The sequence below is a fragment of the Rhamphochromis longiceps genome, linkage group LG14 (genome assembly GCF_057381845.1).
Source record: "Rhamphochromis longiceps isolate RC_006_pf linkage group LG14, R_longiceps_female_GT1.1, whole genome shotgun sequence".
Classification (NCBI taxonomy): domain Eukaryota; kingdom Metazoa; phylum Chordata; class Actinopteri; order Cichliformes; family Cichlidae; genus Rhamphochromis; species Rhamphochromis longiceps.
Window position 1 is genome coordinate 37,775,709 of NC_140570.1, and position 19,492 is coordinate 37,795,200.

The following is a 19,492-nucleotide window of genomic DNA, read 5'->3' on the forward strand; positions in this document are numbered from 1 at the left end:
TTCTTGTCACACAGTCATCCCAGTCAGGTTAACCGTCTGCATTAATGTCTCTTCGGTCTGCTTGTGCTGGAAAATTTGACAAACCACAAAACCATTTTTTATCTGTTTTTCATTTATTTATTTATTTTTTCGTTTGATTGAATTTTTAGTTCCGTTGGCCAAAATGTTTTTTTTACACTAAGTGTTACTTTTTAGTTTAATTCACTATATAAAAAAAACTTGCTTTTTGTGGAAGTTTTTTTTCATGCCACCACTTCAGAAAATCCAAATCATGCCAGGTGATAAGTACGTGACCAACTGTTAACATTTGTCCCAAACTGCTGCTGCGTCCGCCTAAATATAAGGCTGACAGGAACACCCAAGCAGAATAACCAGATCTCTTAAAGTTTATATAATCTGTGATAAATTTATGATAAAATGACGCTCTTGGGCTTTAATAGCGTCTCATCTGTGGTGGATTAATGGACAGGCGTTCACCGTCGATGCCTTAAATGCAGAAAAGGGGTCCTGTCTGTTTGCGCATGTCCGACAGATGATGCTGCTTTAGCAGACAGCAGCACGAAGAGCTGACACGCTGATTACAATCCTTATCAACGTTATGTCGCCACAAAATGAAGTTTCCTTACTCAAAGATTCCTGAGGAGTAAGTATCGCTCTTTTTAACACAGGTCACGTCGGTGCTTTCCGTCAACGAGAAGCTAAAGTTTGCTAACCAGCTGGCCTGTTCACAATAAGCACAAAGAGGCTCCTTATTTACTGTGGTGCTTGACTTGTGGTAACCTTTTGAACGATTTAACATCAGTTTTCTGAAGGTGTCCGGTTCTGCTTGGGGTTCACATGGTGTTTGGCCACTGGAATCGTCCGGGGTGATTTATTGAAGGCTACAGGCGTTAGCTAGCTGTTTAAAACTGCAGCAGGTTGAGACTGGATTGTTAGACAGATGGCTAACGTTACCTAGCTGCAGACTGGCTGTCAGAAAGTTCACCTCTCCCGCTGTAAGACCACTCCAAGAAAGCGGTTCAGCCTTAGGAAGACAGCTTTAGCTGGTGTATGTTTGAAAGGTTGGGTACAGAGGGTAAAATAAGTGTGTGTGTGTGTGTGTGTGTGTGTGTGTTTTATTTATTTATATATATATATATATATATATATATATATATATATATACATATACATATACATACATACATACATACAGCTAGGACTGAAGCGTCGATGTGTAGCCCAATGCATTTTAATTAAGATTAAGTAGAAAAGCCTGGTGTCTGGCATCTGACACAAACACCATTTCTCAGCAGGAGACTTCATCTGAAACCTCGGGGAAATTGTGCCAAAATAAACGCACCTTTGTGGTAAGGAAGGATGAGTGCTGATAATGTTTTATTGATTCCTGATTGTTTAAAAATTAGGGTTACACTGGCTTAGTAACTAACTGCTTTATATTTTGGGTCTGAACACTGTAGACAGACTTGTTTGTGTGTATAATCATAAATATGTCACTGAATAAAGTCAGTGAGCACACTAAAAGGCCTACAGTTTCTATGGATTGTATAGTTTATAACTGGTTTGTCTTTCCTATCCTGAATAACAAGTCAATCTTAACTTCCACTGTTCAGATGGTTAACTCGTGATGAATCATAAACTGCAAATGGAGGATGATTCGGCATTTGTGCTTCTTAACAGATCCCTTCCTCTTCCCTCTCAGTGGAGGAGCTGAGAAAGGAATTCTGCTGCAGTTCTCAAAATCTTTATATTCTCAATTAATCTTAATTCCATTAAGATTCCATTAATCTATTTTCTTAATTGTTGTCTTATTTCAAATCTTAAAAAAACTCCTTTAAAATATATTTATTTGAGTTAACATGAAGTCAGAGGTTTCAGTGACACTTTAAACCACAGCATATATAACTATGCAATATTACAGAAAAGTCTGAAGACTGCCTTCCAATTCCTTTTTATGGAGTGAGGAAAATGGAACTAGGTGCAGCAATTTACTTAATATCCAGAAATAAAAAGAAATGCAATATGTAAGGCAAAATCACCGTTTGTATTTTATAACAAGCTTTAAAGTAAATATTTGGTTATGACCACCAGCCTGACTTCTTAGGTAGCTGTCTTGTAACTTGCCAGTCTTCAAGAATGGTTCTCCAGGCTTCTTGAAGAACATTCAAAGCCCTTCTTTGGATGTTTGCTGTCTGCTGTTTGGTTTTGAGATGATTCCACGCTGCTTCAGTGTTGATGTCCAGACTCTGACGAGGCCAGTCCATGACTGATGGTGTTCCACTGTCTGTGGTTTTGTTTTTTTAAATCAGGGTATGCGTTTACTACACAAAGCTGTGGATAGTCAGATGTTTGTGCCGCATTGTGTATCAAAATCTGATGGTACATTTCTATATTCATGAATCTATCAATTTTGAAAAGATCTCCACCAGCGTGACTGAATGCAGCTCCAAACCATGACAGAACCTCAATTATGATTTGTTGCCACTGATTTTCAGTGTGGTTTCTATGTAATTTGGCATCCCTCAGCCTTTTCTCCCCCTCCAAACATAAAAAACATTCTTATGAAAATGGTAAGGTACAAGAACTGAACAGAAAATGAGTGAAAAAGCCACCAATGTCCAAATAGAACCTTGAAAGACATTAAGAAAACTTGGAAAATTATTGCTCTGTGCCACACAAAAAACAAAGCCTAGATCTGTTGAAGAAAATTGTAAAGAAATGAGAGTTACTTCAAGGCTTTTGCACAGTTCTGAATATGAGGTGTGTCTGTGTGGACTCACAGCTTCCAGTTCTGAAAAGTGAAGCTAGCGTATTGCTGATATAATTGACAGTCAAGAAGGGGATATAACAGTGAGATGTTAAAGAATGGCTTGTATGAAATATGTTTGTATTACTGGAGAAGATGAAAGTAAGTAATTCTAAAAGGACAAAAGGAAGAAAAAATGGCATTGTTTGTTTTCCTTATTTAAAACAATTCTTTATGTCACTGGTTCTGTACCTCTGCATTATGATGAAATATTTAAAATAAAAGTTTTAGATTGTGTTGTAAGCATGGCTCTTTGCTTTTCCCCAATTTTTTTTTTTTTTTAATTTTCTGATTTGCTGCTAAAACATTTTGGCACATTCTTAGCTTGACACAGAAAGCTGGCTGGCTTACAGTCTGCCATCACTCTACAACTGTGCTGCTTTGTTCATCTCCATCTCAGCTCCTTGCTGCCTGCAGTGTGTACACAGTGAGCTTATACAGAGCCATGGTTTCTCTTTATTACAAGATGCCATTTGCAAAAGGTCAAACTGAATTGTGAAAATCAGTGATGCCAAAGTATTTTCACACCAATCTAAGTATGTGTGTGTCAACGGCTGACTTTGACCTGCTCTGTTTGTCCCCCAGTATGGTGAGGAAAAGGTGTCCCGTGCTGCATTAGTTGAAGAGTGACATGCTGGCCCGCCTGCCAGCATCAGTTAAGCCTACCATCAGACTACTTTCCCGCACGCAGATGAACACTGGACCTCCAAAATGTAAGTGCCGTCTTTTATCATGTTGTGGTGTTTCTTTTGACTTGTCATACTAGTCAAGCTGTTTTGTAAACACGACATCCACAATTTCCAAAGATTTAAATGACACTAAAGTTTAGTTGTATAAAATATCTAATCACTGAGGATCTGAAACTCGTAGTGGGATGACCTTCTAGAGCAATGCAGAAAATATGTAAAGGATAAAAATTACCAGTAAGTTTTAGACAACTGATTTTAAAAAGCAGTTGACTTGTGTCCATGCTTCCGGCTTTTAAAATGCAGTTAAATATTCAACATCTGTTCAGAACATTACCGTAAGTGAAGTGGATTTTGTTTGAGGCTAGTTTGGGTGCACAAATGATGGCAAATTATTGAAAACTTCTGAATTTATGTGGCATTTCCCACAGAATAAGATGGTGTTTGTGGCTATATTGCAGCAGGATGAGTATGGACAAAAACCAAAAACCTACTTTACTAAATAACCCAGTGAATGTTAGCATATTTACTTTGTGGCAGTTAATCTTAGTTAGTCTTTGTTTGTCACCTGGCTCTCTGGTTTACAAAAGATTCCAGAGCAGAACGTGCATAATCATAGCCAGCTACAGTCTGCTACTGTGTGCAAGGTGAAGTACTGTCTGATCAGTTTCGCAGCATTTGGCTTCATCTGAGCAAAGGGACCTGCCCTGTCTGACAAATGGTGAATAACTGACCGGACAGAACCTCAGAGCAAATGGATAATAAATGCAGAAAAACCAGAACAAGAAGCAACTGAAAGGTGGCTGCAACAACTTGAATGGGGATGTCCATGGGTTCTGGGGTCTGACTATTTTGGGTTTCTGATAATGGGGAGACTTGTATAGGGTGGTTGTTTTGTTTTTTGTTTTTTTGTTGTTGTTTTTTTAAGCCCAGTATTATTGAAATCTGGTCCACTTGGCAGCTTTAGAAAATATGAGTGCATAGATAACTGTAACTTCTGTGTATTTTTGTAAATGTTACAGTTTTGGCTATTAACAAAGACCCCCACCAAACACATTTTCAAAACTCTATACTATAGACCAGGGGTGGGTGAACTCCAGGCCTCAAGAGCTGGTGTCCTGCAGGTTTTAGATCTCACCCTGGGTCAACACACCTCAATCAAGTGATTAGCTCATTACCAGCCTCTGGAGAACTTCAAGACATGTTGAGGAGGTCATTTAGGCTACGTTCACACTGCAGGCGAAAGCGCATCAAATCTGATTTTTGTTTTTTTTTTTTTTGTTTTTTTTTTGACCCTATGCGACCCATATCCGATCATGGTATGACAGTGTGAACGGCACAAATCCGATCTGGGTCACTTTCGTATGTGGTACTGAATCCGATACATATCCGATGTTTTAGAAAGCGACTGCTGTTTGAACGGTCATGTCGCATTAAATCCGTCTTTTATGTCACCGACACAAGACAGACGGCAATTATCAGCTCCGGAGAAGCGCCCGAGAAGACATCGCGAACGAGCGCTTCCTGGCCATCCAGTGTAGATGTCAGTGAAACTGTTGGGAAGACATTGTTGGAGAAACGTGAACATATTATTTGTACTGTATAATCTGCAGATTCTGACAAATCTGCAACTATCCTTTGAAGCACCGCTCCTCTCTTAAACAGCAATAAGGATCATTATTAGGCTATTTACATTATTATGTAAATAACAAAATAACTTAAAGCAAAAATTGGGAAACGTAAAGTCCGAAGTCTTTATATTAACGGCCATCTGTCAAACAATACTGTTTGGTCTGGGTCTAAACAGAGCGCATCTAAAACCTGCAGGACACCGGCCCTTGAGGCCTGGAGTTCTCCACCCCTGCTGTAGACAGAAGATGTTTTAAAGTTTCCCCTAAGAGCCGGTCACCTTGTTTTTTTACCGCCAGTTTGCATTGAAGAACTTGTATAACTGCAGGCTGACAGCATGTTTCTCTATAAAGTTTTGTGCTATGTGAAATCCCAGTTGGTGTTATTTTCTAAGAATGTGCTTTTTTTTTTTTTTTTTCTGATTTTGCACATCTTGCAGGGGAAACTACACAGAAAATGAGATCTGCCAGCTATCCAACCCCAGCAGAGTTGGATGCCTATGCTAAGAAAGTTGCCAACAACCCTTTGACCATCCAGATCTTCCCGAGCAGCGTCAAAGTACCTCAAAAGAAGCACATTCGTCGCACAGTCAACGGGCTTGACACATCCTTGTCCAACCAACGCCAGAGTCCCTACTCCTCTCAGGTCGGCACCAGTGGGGGCCTGCTGGCTGTCCTCTGTGCACCTGTCAAAAACTCAGACACTAGCCACACCCGACAACTACATAATTCAGTCATGAACCCTCACAGTGGGCCCTACACCACTGAAAGCACTTTAAACCATCCTCAGCCTGCTCCTCACCTACAGGGTCCGTCTCAGTCTGCACTCCAGAAGCAAAACTTGGTTCACCCTCAAGCACTACAGCAACAGCACCGTTTGACTCATCCAATGGCTTTGCAGCAGCCTCACCCACAAGCTTTACAGCAAAGGAATATGGCTCGTTCACAAGCTCTCCAGCAGCAACAGAGCTTGTCCCAGATTCAGGCGCCACAGCAGCAGAGATTGGCTCATCCACAGGGTATGCAGAGACAGCAGAGCCTCCCTCACACACAGACTGTGCAGCAGCAGCCACAGCAGGGCCAGTCATGTTCGTCAGTTGTACCACAGCAGCATCTTTCTCATCTGCAGTCACTAAAGCATCAGGTGGCTCCTCCACAAGCTTTACATTCACAGCAAGGAGTGACTCGGGATCTGCGCCACATATCTGATGGATCTCAGCTTCCGAGCATGCAGCACACCCAGGGGCTAGTTGGGTCGCAGGCCCTTCCCCAGGCTGTTGCTGCAGGCCCTCCTACCATGCCTAATTGCCCCCAGCAAGCCCGACTGGGACCTTATGGGCCGCAGAAGCTCCCTGACCCAGATGCCCCACCAAATATAACTGTATCTACCTCCACCATCCCACTGTCCATGGCAGCCAGCCTGCATCAGAACAGACCCGGTGACCTGAGCATCATTGTGCACCAAATCAACCAACTGTGTCAGGCTCGGGCCGGTATGGGCACCACCTCAGTCTGTGAGGGACAGATTGCAAACCCCAGCCCCATTAGCCGCAACCTGCTCATCAATGCCAGCTCAAGGGTGTCCTCTCACCACCCAGCTCTGGGCAATGTACCCAGCAGCCTCATGGTGGGACCACCAGACAAAGCTGCAGCCCAAGCTCCCAGCGTTTCTCTCAATTCACAGCAGAGTATAGCTGCTGCTAATAGTGTACCTGCTTTTCACACCAACCCTGAGAAGGTGGCGCAGCAGCAGCTTCAGCACCATTTACATCAGCAGAAACAACAGCAGCAGCAGCAACATTTTCAGCAGCTTCAGCAGCTGCAGCAGCAGCGCTCCTGGGCTCAGCATCAGTTAGCCCACATGCAGCAGCCTCCTGAGGGGGCCAATCCTTGCAAGAATCCAAGGATGGAACCTCCAGCTGAGTGTGCTTTCCCCTCCAGAAACCTCTCCTACAGCCACAAGCTACCAAACAGTGCACAGAGCTTTCCCCTAAATCATCCTGCAGAAAAACCGCAACCCTCATCCCCTGTTAAATGCCCAGCAAGTTCTATGCCTTACGTTAATGGCCACTACATGAAGCCACCGTGGAGCAGCGTTCAAGCAACAGCAGGAAACAATGGCCCTCAAGACCTCTCAGTGGCTTTCCAGGGAGGGCAGGCTGCTGCTTCCAGAGACAGAATCCCAGGGGCAAAGTATAGGCCAGGGAAGGAGGGTCCTAATGACCAGTCAGAGCTGATGCAGAATGTGGATTTCTTAGGTGGGGATTTTCAGATGCCCAGCTTTCAGGAGCAGAATGTGGATGCAATGGGGAATATACACAGGTCCGCCAGGAGCCAAGTTCAGGAACCTGGCAGCAGCGGAGCAGTCCATGCTCATCGCCCAGGCTACTGTTAAATGTGCGTTGATGCCCATGTGGCGTGTACTGAATTTTGTTTTTGTTCTGGTCTACAGCTGCTTTCAGCTTCTGTATTTTACTCTTTAAAACCTTCAAAGTGAGCAGTTAAATTGCATTGCTTCAGAGCTTGATTTGGAGACCCACCAGGTGTGATGTTTCAAAGTATTCCTCAGGTCTTAAGCCATGTCGTACTTGTTGCAGATGAAGGGTTTTTGAGATCGTTGTCGACTGTTTTATCTCTGGCACAGATGTGCTGCTGTTTGTTCATATATCTATGGTGTTCAGAAATGTTAATTTGCAGCTGAGACTATGCTTGCCTTATGATTGTCACAGTGCTTTTCATAGGTTGACATGGAACAACTCAACTTTTATTAGCATGTGTGGCCTTAGAACTGCCCAGAGGCAAGATAGAATAGGATGTCTTTTGTGTAATGTTTTTATTTGCAATTATTTATCTTCCTAACAGCTTTGATCCATTTGAATGGGGGTTACTTGTATATGCAATTATTAGGACTGTTGACAGTGCTCAATCCCATAGCTGCAGTGTACATTTGTAAAGGGGTCTGGGTGTTAGCCAGAGCTTCCCTATCAGGAATACTAACATGGCTTCTGAATGATATTGTTGGTGGTCCAGGTGATTTTTGACATTGCTCTTGGTGGGATGTTTTTTTTGTTTGTTTGTTTTTTTTTAAGGAAGAAAAAAAAAAACCCTGCCAGAACTAGCAAAATCGGTAACCTTCTCCATTTCTGAGATTCTTGTTGTGTGGGAGTTCTTTTTAAATGTTTCTTTTTTGTTGTTGTTTTTGCATTTCTGTACATTGTCTTACTTGAATCATAGAATTTGCTTTTAAATGTCATGCTTAACATTTGGAACAGGGGCAGAAAGTCTCATTAGCTCCCCACATGTTAATCTTTAGGCAATGTGAAACAGAATGGGTCCCATTACTTTAAACTGAGCGTGTCTGTATGTGAAAGGTAAACTGATCATGTGCATGCATGCAAGTACGTCAGCTCATGCTACTGGGGAAAATGTCATTTCCCTTGAGCACAGGTTGTCACCATTTTACTACTGTAATGCAAGTGAATTGATGTGGCGTGGATGTTTCCTTTTCTGTGGGGCTTGTGGTCAGTTGTTCATCTACTTGTCACCGGCCTTACCACGTGTCGTATTTCTGTGACCTACAGAGAAAGAACTAAGAACATGTAATGCAGGTCATGTTGTACTAGATGTACCATAGTTGATGTTGTCTGGGCTTGTGTTGCTGTATTAACCTCAAGCCTTCTGGAAAAAGCCTTAAATGACACACTAGTTATAGTCTACTTTAACAGTTTCTTTGCCAGGATCACAACTTGTATGGCTGTGAGGAAGGTTGTTTGTTTGTTTTTTTCCTTGTTGTTGTTGTTGTTGTTTTTTGCCCCTGAACTTTGGTTTCCCTGTTTAAAGCTAATGTTGGATTATTTGGGAGGTGTTAACATGGACAGGCAGTAGGAATGGATGATATTGCCTTAAGGTAATAATGCTACTCATCCCAGATTATAAAGCCCTCATCCTTCTGTCTGAAATGTTGCCTATCTAAGGATTTAGGATAGTGGAGAAAAAAATGACTTGATAGCAGATTTAATAGGTATTTAGCCCAGGGATGTAGCAGTTATTTTAAGGTATTTGAACTGTTTTTAGTTGTTACATGTAATATCCTCATAGTTTAATTTATTTTTTGGACCACTGCATCCTGAAGCCATAGGTATTTTCACATTAGGTGCCATAGGTGACATATTGATGCAGGCAATAGGTTTGCATCATTGCTTTAATGTCTTTCACAACAGCAGTTCTTTTTTTCCTAACTGGATTGTTCTCAGAACATCGTACAGATTAAAAGGGAGAAAGAATTGCAAGATAAATCTTCAAAGAGACAATTCTCTTACAAGCTGTAGCTTTTCTGGAGTTCAGTCTTTGTACTTAATGGCAGTTTTTTTTTTTTTTAATTACTTTTTAGTTTAGGTTTTTAGTTTGTTTTTTTTGGCTCTCAGTTTTGATGTGCCTGCCCCCTGAAGCTGCTATTAAATTAAATCTTGACACACACGTATGATCTGTGTGTGTGTGTGTGTGTGTGTGTCTGTGGTGATGATATGGGCTGTATCAGTGAAACAAGTTCCTATTTATTTGATGGGTGAAAGTTGTCACCAGTCAAATGCAGGTATGTTTGGCTGTTTGTATGTCTTACGAGCCAAATTTTAAAGAAGATTATGTATTAATGAATTAAAACTGACCAGTATTCAAGGTGGCAGAGTGAAGTCTGACCCACTGTGGCCTAAAGACCTTCCAAGCCTGTTTGAGTTTCTTTAACATTAAGTTGACTGGGTGAAAACACTAAAGGATTAGACAGACCCGCCCTGTTAATGTTGAACTGCCTCGTTACAGCCCACCACAGTCAGGTTCTGCAGTTTCATATGAAGTGCCTCCACTGGGTGTAGTATGGAGAAGTGTGTGTGTGTGTGAGTGAGACTGAGTGCTTGCGTGTATGTTAAGCTTGGGTACTTGCACACAGGTGTGCATGCTGACAGAGGTGCACAAAGTTGATCTCTGATGGGGGGGACCAAGCTGCTTAGTATAACTACTGATACTGTGTCGTGGACTGAAGTCCTGGAGTGTGCCACGATTCCCAAACACTGTCAGGATGTGTGAACTGTTTGCTGCTGACTCACTGACCAAAGTGACCAGAAGTCCCTCTCTAACCACTCTGGCTGAAAGCCTGTAAAAGCTTGTTAATGAGCAGCAACCTGGTGACCTAACAAAAAGCTGCTGGGGTTCAATAAAGTCGTGTGAAGTAAACGTACCGATGTGAAATGCGCATTTATTTAAAAAAAGGAAAAAGACAAATAGGAAAAAAAAAACAAAACAAAAACTAAATGACTTTAAAAAAAAAAAAAGAAAAAATCTAGAGTGAGTCGTTCCTTTCTGCAGAGTGCACCTCAAATGTTCTGGCTTTACCCAGAAATCTGGAAATGCATTAAAATACAGAAATATTGTACAAGAACCGCATCAAGAATCACATCTACTTAAGGATGTTGTAGCTCAGCTTTTAAGTTGATTCAGATGGCAATATTTACTGGGGCGCAGACATAACAACTCTCTCTAGATTTTGACTGATTTATATAATTGTCTTTGGTTATCAAAGACATGTTGTGAACAGTGGTGGAGGGGGGGCTTACTTTCTCTACTTTGAAAATGTGATATTCCACTTTTGCCTAACCTTCAGGAAAAAATGTCTTGCACAAACATTCCCCTAACCAAAATAAAGTTTTCAAACACAGCTATTGACTGACTTTTTTTGTGAGCAACATGTTTCAAGGGTTTAAAGCTAATAAAACTGCATATATGGAATTTCACTTGAATCTGAATTCAGTTTAAGTAGAAAGATATTTGTATGAATATTGAATGGACAACATTCTCCTTTAGGTTTTTCAGGTAGAGCAGAATTTATGGTTCCATCTATTACAGCAAGTCGTCCAGCTTCCAAAGCAGCCAGACCATCACACTACCACCAGGTCTGATTGTTTGTTTCACCTTGGAACTTTCCCATAGGCGCTGTTTTTGCTTGGTTTCTTTATTGTTGTTGAATCATGAACACTGATCTTAACTGACAAGTGAAGCCAGCAGTTCTTTAGATCATTGGTGGGGAACTCCAGGTCTCAAGGGCCGGTGTCCTAGAGGTTTTAGATGCATCCTTGATCCAACACAGCTGATTTAAAAGGTTAAATGACCTCCTCAACATGTCTTCCGAGGCCTGGTAATGAACGAGTCATTTGATTCAGTTGTGTTGACCCAGGGTGATATCTAAAACCTGCAGGACAGACATAACTGTCTCTAGTAGTGATGTGCGATACCACTGATTTCCTTTCCGATCCGATACCAAGTAAAATTCAGGGTGGTATCGACGATACTGATCCGATACCAACACTTTGTACAAAAACATATTTTATTTATTGTATCTCAAATTATAGCATAATGATTACAGGTCATCAGATTACTTGTTCTTATCACCTAATAATGCAGAATTCATCATATAGAAATAAAAAACCTGAAGTTGTGTGCTACTTGAACACCTTGCCTGCCTGCAGCACTAAAGGACTCCGTGAGAGATGTCTGTCTCGCCCTAGCAGCACCTGTCCCTGTCCACTCCTCCTCTTCCAACCCCTCTTCAGTTCGCCTCAACATACGCTCGTCGTATTCTGTGATGGTTTACTCTGAGGTGTTTGACAAATTTGTGGTGTTGCCACAACACCTCACTTTCTTGCCACATGTATCACAAACCACGTTTGTGGATGTAAAATACGTCCACACATGACTCCAGCCATTATTGTGAGTGCGCACACCAAGGGGCCGTGACACATTTATACAGCCGTATTTCGCTCATGACTATGAAAGGCGGAAGAGGAAGTAGTTCCTTCCAGTCTAGACAATCCGAATGAAATAGGTTCTTCCCACTGTGTTCCTGTTAATGATAAACTACAAATTTACCCTAAATTACTAAACTATCGATATTTTAATGTGAGAATCGATTCTAGAACATAAATGATTGGTATCGAAGGAATCGATATATCCACACATCACTACTCTCTAGATTTTGACTGATTTATATAATTGTCTTTGGTTATCAAAGACATGTTGTGAACAGTGGTGGAGGGGGGCTTACTTTCTCTACTTTGAAAATGTGATATTCCACTTTTGCCTACTTGAGGCCTGAATTCCCCCACCCCTACTTTAGATGTTCTTCAGTCAGGGGTAAAAATAAAAAAGAGAAGTTAGGAAAAGGCACATTCTTTCTCTCGGCACTGTAAAAGATGTCATCAGTTTTACCAATTTGACTGTTGCTAAACTGGCAACATACTTAGATAAGAGGGCTAAGTTATAAGCTAATGCTAGCCAGTTTGTTTAGATAACTGCATGCATAAACTATCGATGCAACGCACAGATACCTGCTGACTAGTGCTGAGTAACATAATAAAATTCCCGAATTTCATTCACCAAACCTGAAGCACAGACTTCTTGGACAATCAGTTTCATGCCAGATAATTATTTTGAAATATTCTATAAGACACAGACCAACAAAAAAAACAAAGAATACGAGTTCAATAACTCCAGTCAGCAAAGTTATTGCCTAGCCTGCAGCTTTGGACTAAAGCTAACTGTGTCAGCACACTCGTCAATCAAAGCAGCCGCACCATAACTTGAGCATCCGGATTGATGGGTTATTAGAAAAAAAACTTCCTCTGCCTGTTGTTAAGTAGGAAACAGTGCATAAAGACGAACACTTTCTGTGCCATCTTTAAACCTGCTTTTCATTGCTGTTAAGTTGAACATTTTAACCTCAGTTTGTGGGTGGATTGCCCAACTTGTGGAAATAGCTTTGAGTTGACATTGGAGGAATTGCAGTTTTAGGCACTTCATGATGACTTCTTCCTTCAGTTAGAACAGTTGGAAGAAAATAGTTCAATTTAGTTTTATTTTATTTATATCACGCTGAATTGCAAAAGCATTCACCTGAAGATGTTTTACATTGTATGAAGGAGACACTGCAATAATACAGAGAAAACCACCAATCAAACAAGGAAGCACTTGGCAACAGTGGGAAAGAAAAACTCCCCTTTAACAGGTAGAAAACTCCAACAGAACCAGGCCTGGAAGGGGCAGCCATCTGCTATCTGAACTACAGAAACGGGCACAAATTGAAACTTCAGTCCAGGAATCTCCTGTCCTCAGCTTAACCATAATATAAATAATATAAACTTGAAGACCAAGATACACGACCAACAAAGGATCACACAGCGGTCTTTTCCTGTTTCACATGTTAGGCTATGCAATCTTTTGGTAATTCCACGTCAGTGGAAACCCAAAAAAAAAAACACGTACTAAGAGGCTCTAATGGCTGTGTCTCAATGTCACGGCCCATGTCACCTCTACTTGCGGCCACATAACGACATGAAGAAATATTATTTTTAAATTATTGTTCAAAAAATTATTTAATATAAAGGCAATAGGCAGAGTGTTCCAGGCATAGCCCGAAAGAATGCAGCCTCATGGGCAGTGTAGCCCAGTTGTAAGTAAGCTATTAAGACTCGACTGTACACTGTGTTCGTGTTTTCCTCCAAAGACAATAAGTTCCGTTGGAGCAGCCTTTCAACGCCTCTCTCTGTCTCTCGCTAGCAAAGTTGACCCACACAACAAAGTAAAGCTAGTTTTCGGCTACAAGCCCGACATGGAACCAACATATTAACCCAGGGGTGGCCAACTCCAGGCCTCGAGAGCCGGTGTCCTTTAGGTTTTAGATGTGTCCTTGATCCAACACAGCTGATTCAAATGGCTAAATGATCCCCTCAACATGTCTTGAAGTTCTCCAGAAGCCTGGTAATGAACTAATCATTTGATTCAGGTGTGTTGACCCAGGGTGAGATCAAAAACCTGCAGGATGCCGGCTCTCGAGGCCTGGAGTTGGCCACCCCTGTATTAGTCCCTTTACTACGGTTTGGAGCCTCAGACTTGTTTTATATACGCGCAGAATCGTTTTAATACGAGATCGCTGCTAAAAGTGCAGCCTTACCTAATGTTCACTTACTCATTTATATTAAGATTTAAAAATCTAGTTGGTATTGGTATGGCGAGTAACCTTCAGTAATACGAATAAATCACACAACAATTGCACATTCAAGTAGTTGTAAAAAGCTTGATAATATATTAAGTAATCCAAAGTAGTCAGAATACGTTACTCTCATTGAGTAATGTAACGGAATATGTTACAAAATACATTTTGGGGCATGTATTCTGTAATCTGTAGTGAAATACATTTTAAAAGTAACCTTCCCAACACTGCATGTGGATCATCCAATGGGCTTAACGTTGTTTTTTTTTAGATAAGATTTTTAGCAAAATACATCACTTTCTTCTGTACTTTGATTCAATTTTCTAGTTTTTAGTGGACCTCAGCGTTTTTGACTTTGGGAATTGCTGAGTTAGTGTAACTATTCTCACTTTCTCGAATTTCTGCTGTATCTGTCCCAGTGATAGATTGAAATTGAAAATAGCCATTGTTTCGAAAACAGCATCAGTGTATTTACAGGTAATCTCCCCCTTATTAAGAGTTACACCTGCATTTGTTGTTTCTATTTAAGTATTGCTGTGTTAGGAATTCATTGCTGTTGAGTCAATGATTGTTGCATCTGTCCACCAAAGGCTGGGTCTGGACTATGTTTTAATAGGGGTAACACCCACATATACAATAGAGAGGCTGTGGAAAATCACAGGCTGAAATGCACCTGTTTCTTTCTGCAACCATATAAAACTATTTTACATATAACTGTGAGTGCAATCCTATTTTATAGCGCATATTAGCAGTGAAAATGTGCTTTCTAAACACAGTGCAATGCACAAAGACAGTGGGGCGAGCTGTTTTTAGTCTCATCTTGCCTTTGGATATAATAAGCAGGGTTTACTGAAAATACAAATATATAAATGTAATATTTTGTATATTAACACTGGTGATGTTTTGCTTTTTGTTACTAAAGCTGTCACTTTAGTCTGAGAAAAATTGCACCTACTAATTTAAGCTAACCATTCTTCCCTCTCCGTGTCAGTGGGCAAGAGTATTATCATACTCCTTTCTCTCATTTTATACACTGTTTTGTTTGTTTGTTTGTTAATTAGTTTGTTTGCTTGTTTTAATCAATTTTAAATCATGCTTTTTATTTGTTTTTGTTTCTAATGTCTCTGTAAAGCACTTTGAATCACCTTGTTGTTGAATTGTGCTATACAAATAAACTTGCCTTGCCTTGCCTCTGAGTGACTGGTGCATCTCCATGCTTTCCACAGAAGAAGGACACAATACAGGAAAGCACACCGTTTAGGAAAGATATTTTTAATGAATTAATTGTAGTAACTTAGTGTGTAACATTTAAATATTTGTTTTCATTCAATCTGTCCAGTCTGATGTACTAATTTACCCTAAATAAACAGACATTTTCTCCACGAGTAAACCAAAGAGAACTTTATTCCATTTTCACATGTTTGAAAGTGTGACTTATGTGATAATAAGTACAGGAGCTATAATATAATTATATGAAGATAAAAAAAATAACAAAGATATTTTTAATTCTACCCATTTAAATGGAAACAGAATCAGTTGGCTAGTTGCCCTCCTCAATACATCATTTAAGTAATATAATATCCAGCAGAATTTCTTGTGCACACTAAAGATGCAAGATAAAACATTTTCTGAAAAGTCGACTCCTCCCTCATATGCATCACATTCGTTTGAGGTGATCTTGAAACAAATGATGCGTGAGATATTGTTCTTTGTTTCTACTCAGAAGAATGAAACTTATTTACACTTGTGACCAGACTGCATTTTGTTACTACTTTTCAATCTTGTTCCTCGGTGGAAACTGAAACACCTATGTCTTAATATATCAATACTAGGATGTGAACACTCAGCTATCATAAGACTGTGAACACGTAATAAAGAATGCAAAACAACTGACAACAGCAAACTCCTCTTCGGCATATACTTCAGTTGTGTGTAGGTAGGTAACACTTTTTATCCTAAGGCTCAAAAGTTTGACTTTAAATAGAGTCATGCAGATTCACACACATGCATCTGTGCTATCTAAATATTTAATTTAATACAAAAATTGCAGCTCTTTCATTGCAATCACAAATTTAAATTTGCCTGCTCAAGAATGTGACAATCAAAAATTCTGAACCCAAGCTGAAGCTCTGTTTATAGAAGACAGGTAATGGGAAACCAGTCAGGACATAGTGGGCTTTCAGGGAGAAAGCTTGAAAGGGACATGAGATAGAACTGCTTGTTTCAGACTGGAGCTGCTTAAAGTGCAATAAAACATCATTATTAGCAGTGACTAATATAAAGCTACTTCAGTCTAATCTGGTTATGGCTCTAGCAAAAATAATTGGGGGATTTTTATATTCTGCTTAATCTAGGGAATGTGGGACTGCTGCTGATGTTGACCACGGTTGTGTATCCTCTTCAAGAGCAGATTTACAGGCCCTCGAATCCCTGAAGATTTAAATGGTGCCTCTTTAGTAGCATTTTTGCAGAAAGAAATCGTAAAAATGTGCGTGTGGTCTTTTGTCCTACCAGTAAGGCTGCTGTGAAGCTTGCTTCCAGTTTGGATTTGGGAGACAGACACTTTTAAGATTAGGCTTAAAACTTTCCTTTTTGCTAAAGCATATAGTTAGGGCTGGACCAGGTGACCCTGAATCCTCCCTTAGTTATGCTGCAGTAGGCACATGCTGCTGGGGGACTCCCATGATGCACTGAGTTTTTCCTTTTCAATTCAATTCAATTCAATTTTATTTATATAGCGTCAAATTACAACAACAGTTGCCTCAAGGCGCTTTATATTACACAGTAGAATAACAGGTATGATTCAATGCAGAGAGGTCTATTAGTCAGTCACCTTTTTCTCTCACTTTGTATTAACAGACCTCTCTGCATTGAATCGTACCTGTTATTAATCTCTGTCTCTCTTCCACAGCATGTCTTTATCCTGTCTTCCTTCTCTCACCCCAACCGGTCGCAGCAGATGGCCCCGCCCCTTCCTGAGCCTGGTTCTGCTGGAGGTTTCTTCCTGTTAAAAGGGAGTTTTTTTTCCCACTGTCACCAAAGTACTTGCTCATTGGGGGTCATTTTCTCTGTATGTATTATTGTAGGGTCTACAATATAAAGCGCCTTGAGGCTACTGTTGTTATGATTTGGCGCTATATAAATAAAACTGAATTCAAATTGAATTGAATTAAAGATTAGAGTCAACTGAATTTTGTTTTTTTACCCATGCCAATTCAAGTGCATAACTCTAGCTCCTAGCAAGTGGCTGGGTAGAGAACAAAGACTCTATAGTACTCATCTGTAGTCAGTGTAGGCTGTCAGTCCACTGTTTACCTAAGTGTCAGTGTGTGTCTGTTTACTCTGTAGGAGGTCATAAAATTTGGAGTCTGATGAGTCAGTGAAGCTCACTTCTGTCCAATGACAGTGATACTGTGGCAGATACTGGGGCGATCGTGGCCTTGGTCGTTGTGTCCTTGGGCAAGACACTTCACCCGTTGTCTACTGGTGGTGGTTAGAGGGCTCGGTGGCACCAGTGTCCGGCAGCCTCGCCTCTGTCAGTGCGCTCCAGGGCAGCTGTGGCTACAGTGTAGTTTGCCATCACCAGTGTGTGAATGTGTGTGTGGATGACTGAATGTAGTGTAAAGCACTTTGGGGTCCATAGGGACTAAGTAAAGCGCTATACAAATACAGGCCATTTACCATTTACTGAGGTGACTTGTAAATAAAATATAATATCCAGTATCTTAACTAATATAATGAAGAATTGCCTGGAATTTTTTGAGGTCATGGTTGCAGACTTTAACAGCATCCCACCTGCAGGTTCCAGATGTTTTTGCTTTGGTTTGAGAGTCTTTCAACTGTGTTGCTCATCAGGGCTATCAGCATGTTCAGCAGGAGGATGTATGTGAGAACTATGTAAGAGATGAGCAGGATGTGGTAAACTTCTTTGTACTGAACGTCGTCCGTGAACTGCAGATCTCCCATTCCAATAGTGAACTTGAACATTTCCAGTATAGTAAAACGAACGTCTCTATAACCTAGCTTATTTACAGAAGCAGTCAAGCTCCTTCCTTGTAGCTGTATGTCAGCTGTCAGGTTTTGGGCAGCTGACACTACTGTAGGCGGGTCACGTATAAGAGCAACAAAAGCTATAAAAAAAAAAAAAAGAGAGAAAATCCAAGTCAAAACTGCAAATCTTGGTAAGCATCTATTTTGCACATTCGTATGTTCTTAGATTTGGAGTCTATTAAAATCTTACCAGCAGAAAATCCAAAAAGCAAGACACAGTAAACGGATAAAAAGTGCAACAGGTCACGTAAGATCATGTAAAGAGAGACACATATTTTAAACTGAGCCACTCATATCTGCCCAGGCAGCCTATTTTCATAGTTTTGGTAACAAAACCCTTACCCTTTGCATCATGACACCATACATCCCTAATTGCTTGGAACCTCTTAGGTAGTAAAGAAAGTTCACCCAGGCAAGAAGCAAGGAGAGCACAAGAAGTCCAACGTATTCCTCCTGCCCACAGCCATACATAATCACACAGATCAGGAGTGCTGCCTGCAGGAAACTGCAAAGACAAGAGATTTCTAAGACAGCAGTAATAGTAAGGTCAGGGTATATATAAATATTTGATGGTGATACTTACAACACAATATCATTGAATCCATCAATAGATAGGACCCTGAAATTCGGAGGGTTCCTACAGAAATGATTTATCTAGGGATTTGAAGGTTATTACATTAGTAAGTTTAACTCTTTCTGTGTGAATGATGTGACCAGGTTCCACTTTCTTAGCGTCTTATAGAGAAAGATTAGTGCTCCAAAGACACTGAGGATCTCACCAACACAACGGAGATGGTCAAGTGGAAAATTTTCAATGGGAAATGGCGGCTGAGGGTTTAAGAGTCTTTGCTTAGGCAAAGGTGAATGTCTTAAAACATAAACATTTGTCATTTAAGTTAGAGGATGTTTAACCCTTTTTACCTTTCCATCCTTTCTGTGCAAGGCCACAGCAGTGAAGATGGTCAGGTAAACCACATAAAGCAAGAAATTCATCAAGAATAATTTGGAAGCGAACCTTTCCCACTTATTCTGAAGAAGACTGCGAAGTGGTTCAATCTGAAGCATCTCGGGACGATTCTGAAATTTACAAGATAGGTTTTATATTAACCTCCTTTATATTAACCCAAACTCTTTCATGGCATGCATTTTTAATTTCTCTTTGCTATTTGGGCTGATTGGGACCAGATGAATGTAAAAACAAAGAATTACCTGATTTTTTTCCTGATTTTTGTTTCTGAGAAAAATGAGATGCACATAAGAGGACATTTGTTTTAAATTTCGATAGAAC

General features: G+C 40.5%; 2 protein-coding genes across 4 annotated transcripts in view; one reads left to right on the plus strand and one right to left on the minus strand.

The window, feature by feature from the left end:
* Window positions 1-506: 506 nt before the first annotated feature.
* On the plus strand, window positions 507-10,569 carry LOC146654651 (protein FAM222B-like). 3 transcript variants are annotated; one of them, XM_085379996.1, is made up of 4 exons: window positions 536-643; window positions 1,296-1,349; window positions 3,392-3,519; window positions 5,561-10,569. In XM_085379996.1, exons 3-4 carry the CDS (start codon window positions 3,438-3,440, stop codon window positions 7,513-7,515), a joined length of 2,037 nt encoding a protein of 678 aa, XP_085236122.1. In that variant the 5' UTR covers window positions 536-643; window positions 1,296-1,349; window positions 3,392-3,437; the 3' UTR covers window positions 7,516-10,569. The 3 variants fall into 3 exon arrangements, with proteins under 3 accessions (XP_085236121.1, XP_085236122.1, XP_085236123.1); XM_085379997.1 differs by having other exon boundaries at window positions 541-643; window positions 1,293-1,349; XM_085379995.1 differs by lacking the exon at window positions 1,296-1,349 and having other exon boundaries at window positions 507-643.
* Window positions 10,570-17,934: 7,365 nt separating this feature from the next.
* The window catches only part of LOC146654652 (transient receptor potential cation channel subfamily V member 1-like), a 67,559-nt gene continuing 66,001 nt past the window's right edge, over window positions 17,935-19,492 (minus strand). The window contains exons 6-11 of the mRNA XM_085429335.1: window positions 19,126-19,281; window positions 18,929-19,032; window positions 18,788-18,841; window positions 18,547-18,709; window positions 18,395-18,485; window positions 17,935-18,284 (exon numbers count right to left, since the gene is read on the minus strand). Of these exons, the coding sequence (XP_085285461.1) occupies window positions 17,935-18,284; window positions 18,395-18,485; window positions 18,547-18,709; window positions 18,788-18,841; window positions 18,929-19,032; window positions 19,126-19,281 (918 nt within the window). The remainder of the gene's footprint in view (window positions 18,285-18,394; window positions 18,486-18,546; window positions 18,710-18,787; window positions 18,842-18,928; window positions 19,033-19,125; window positions 19,282-19,492) is intronic.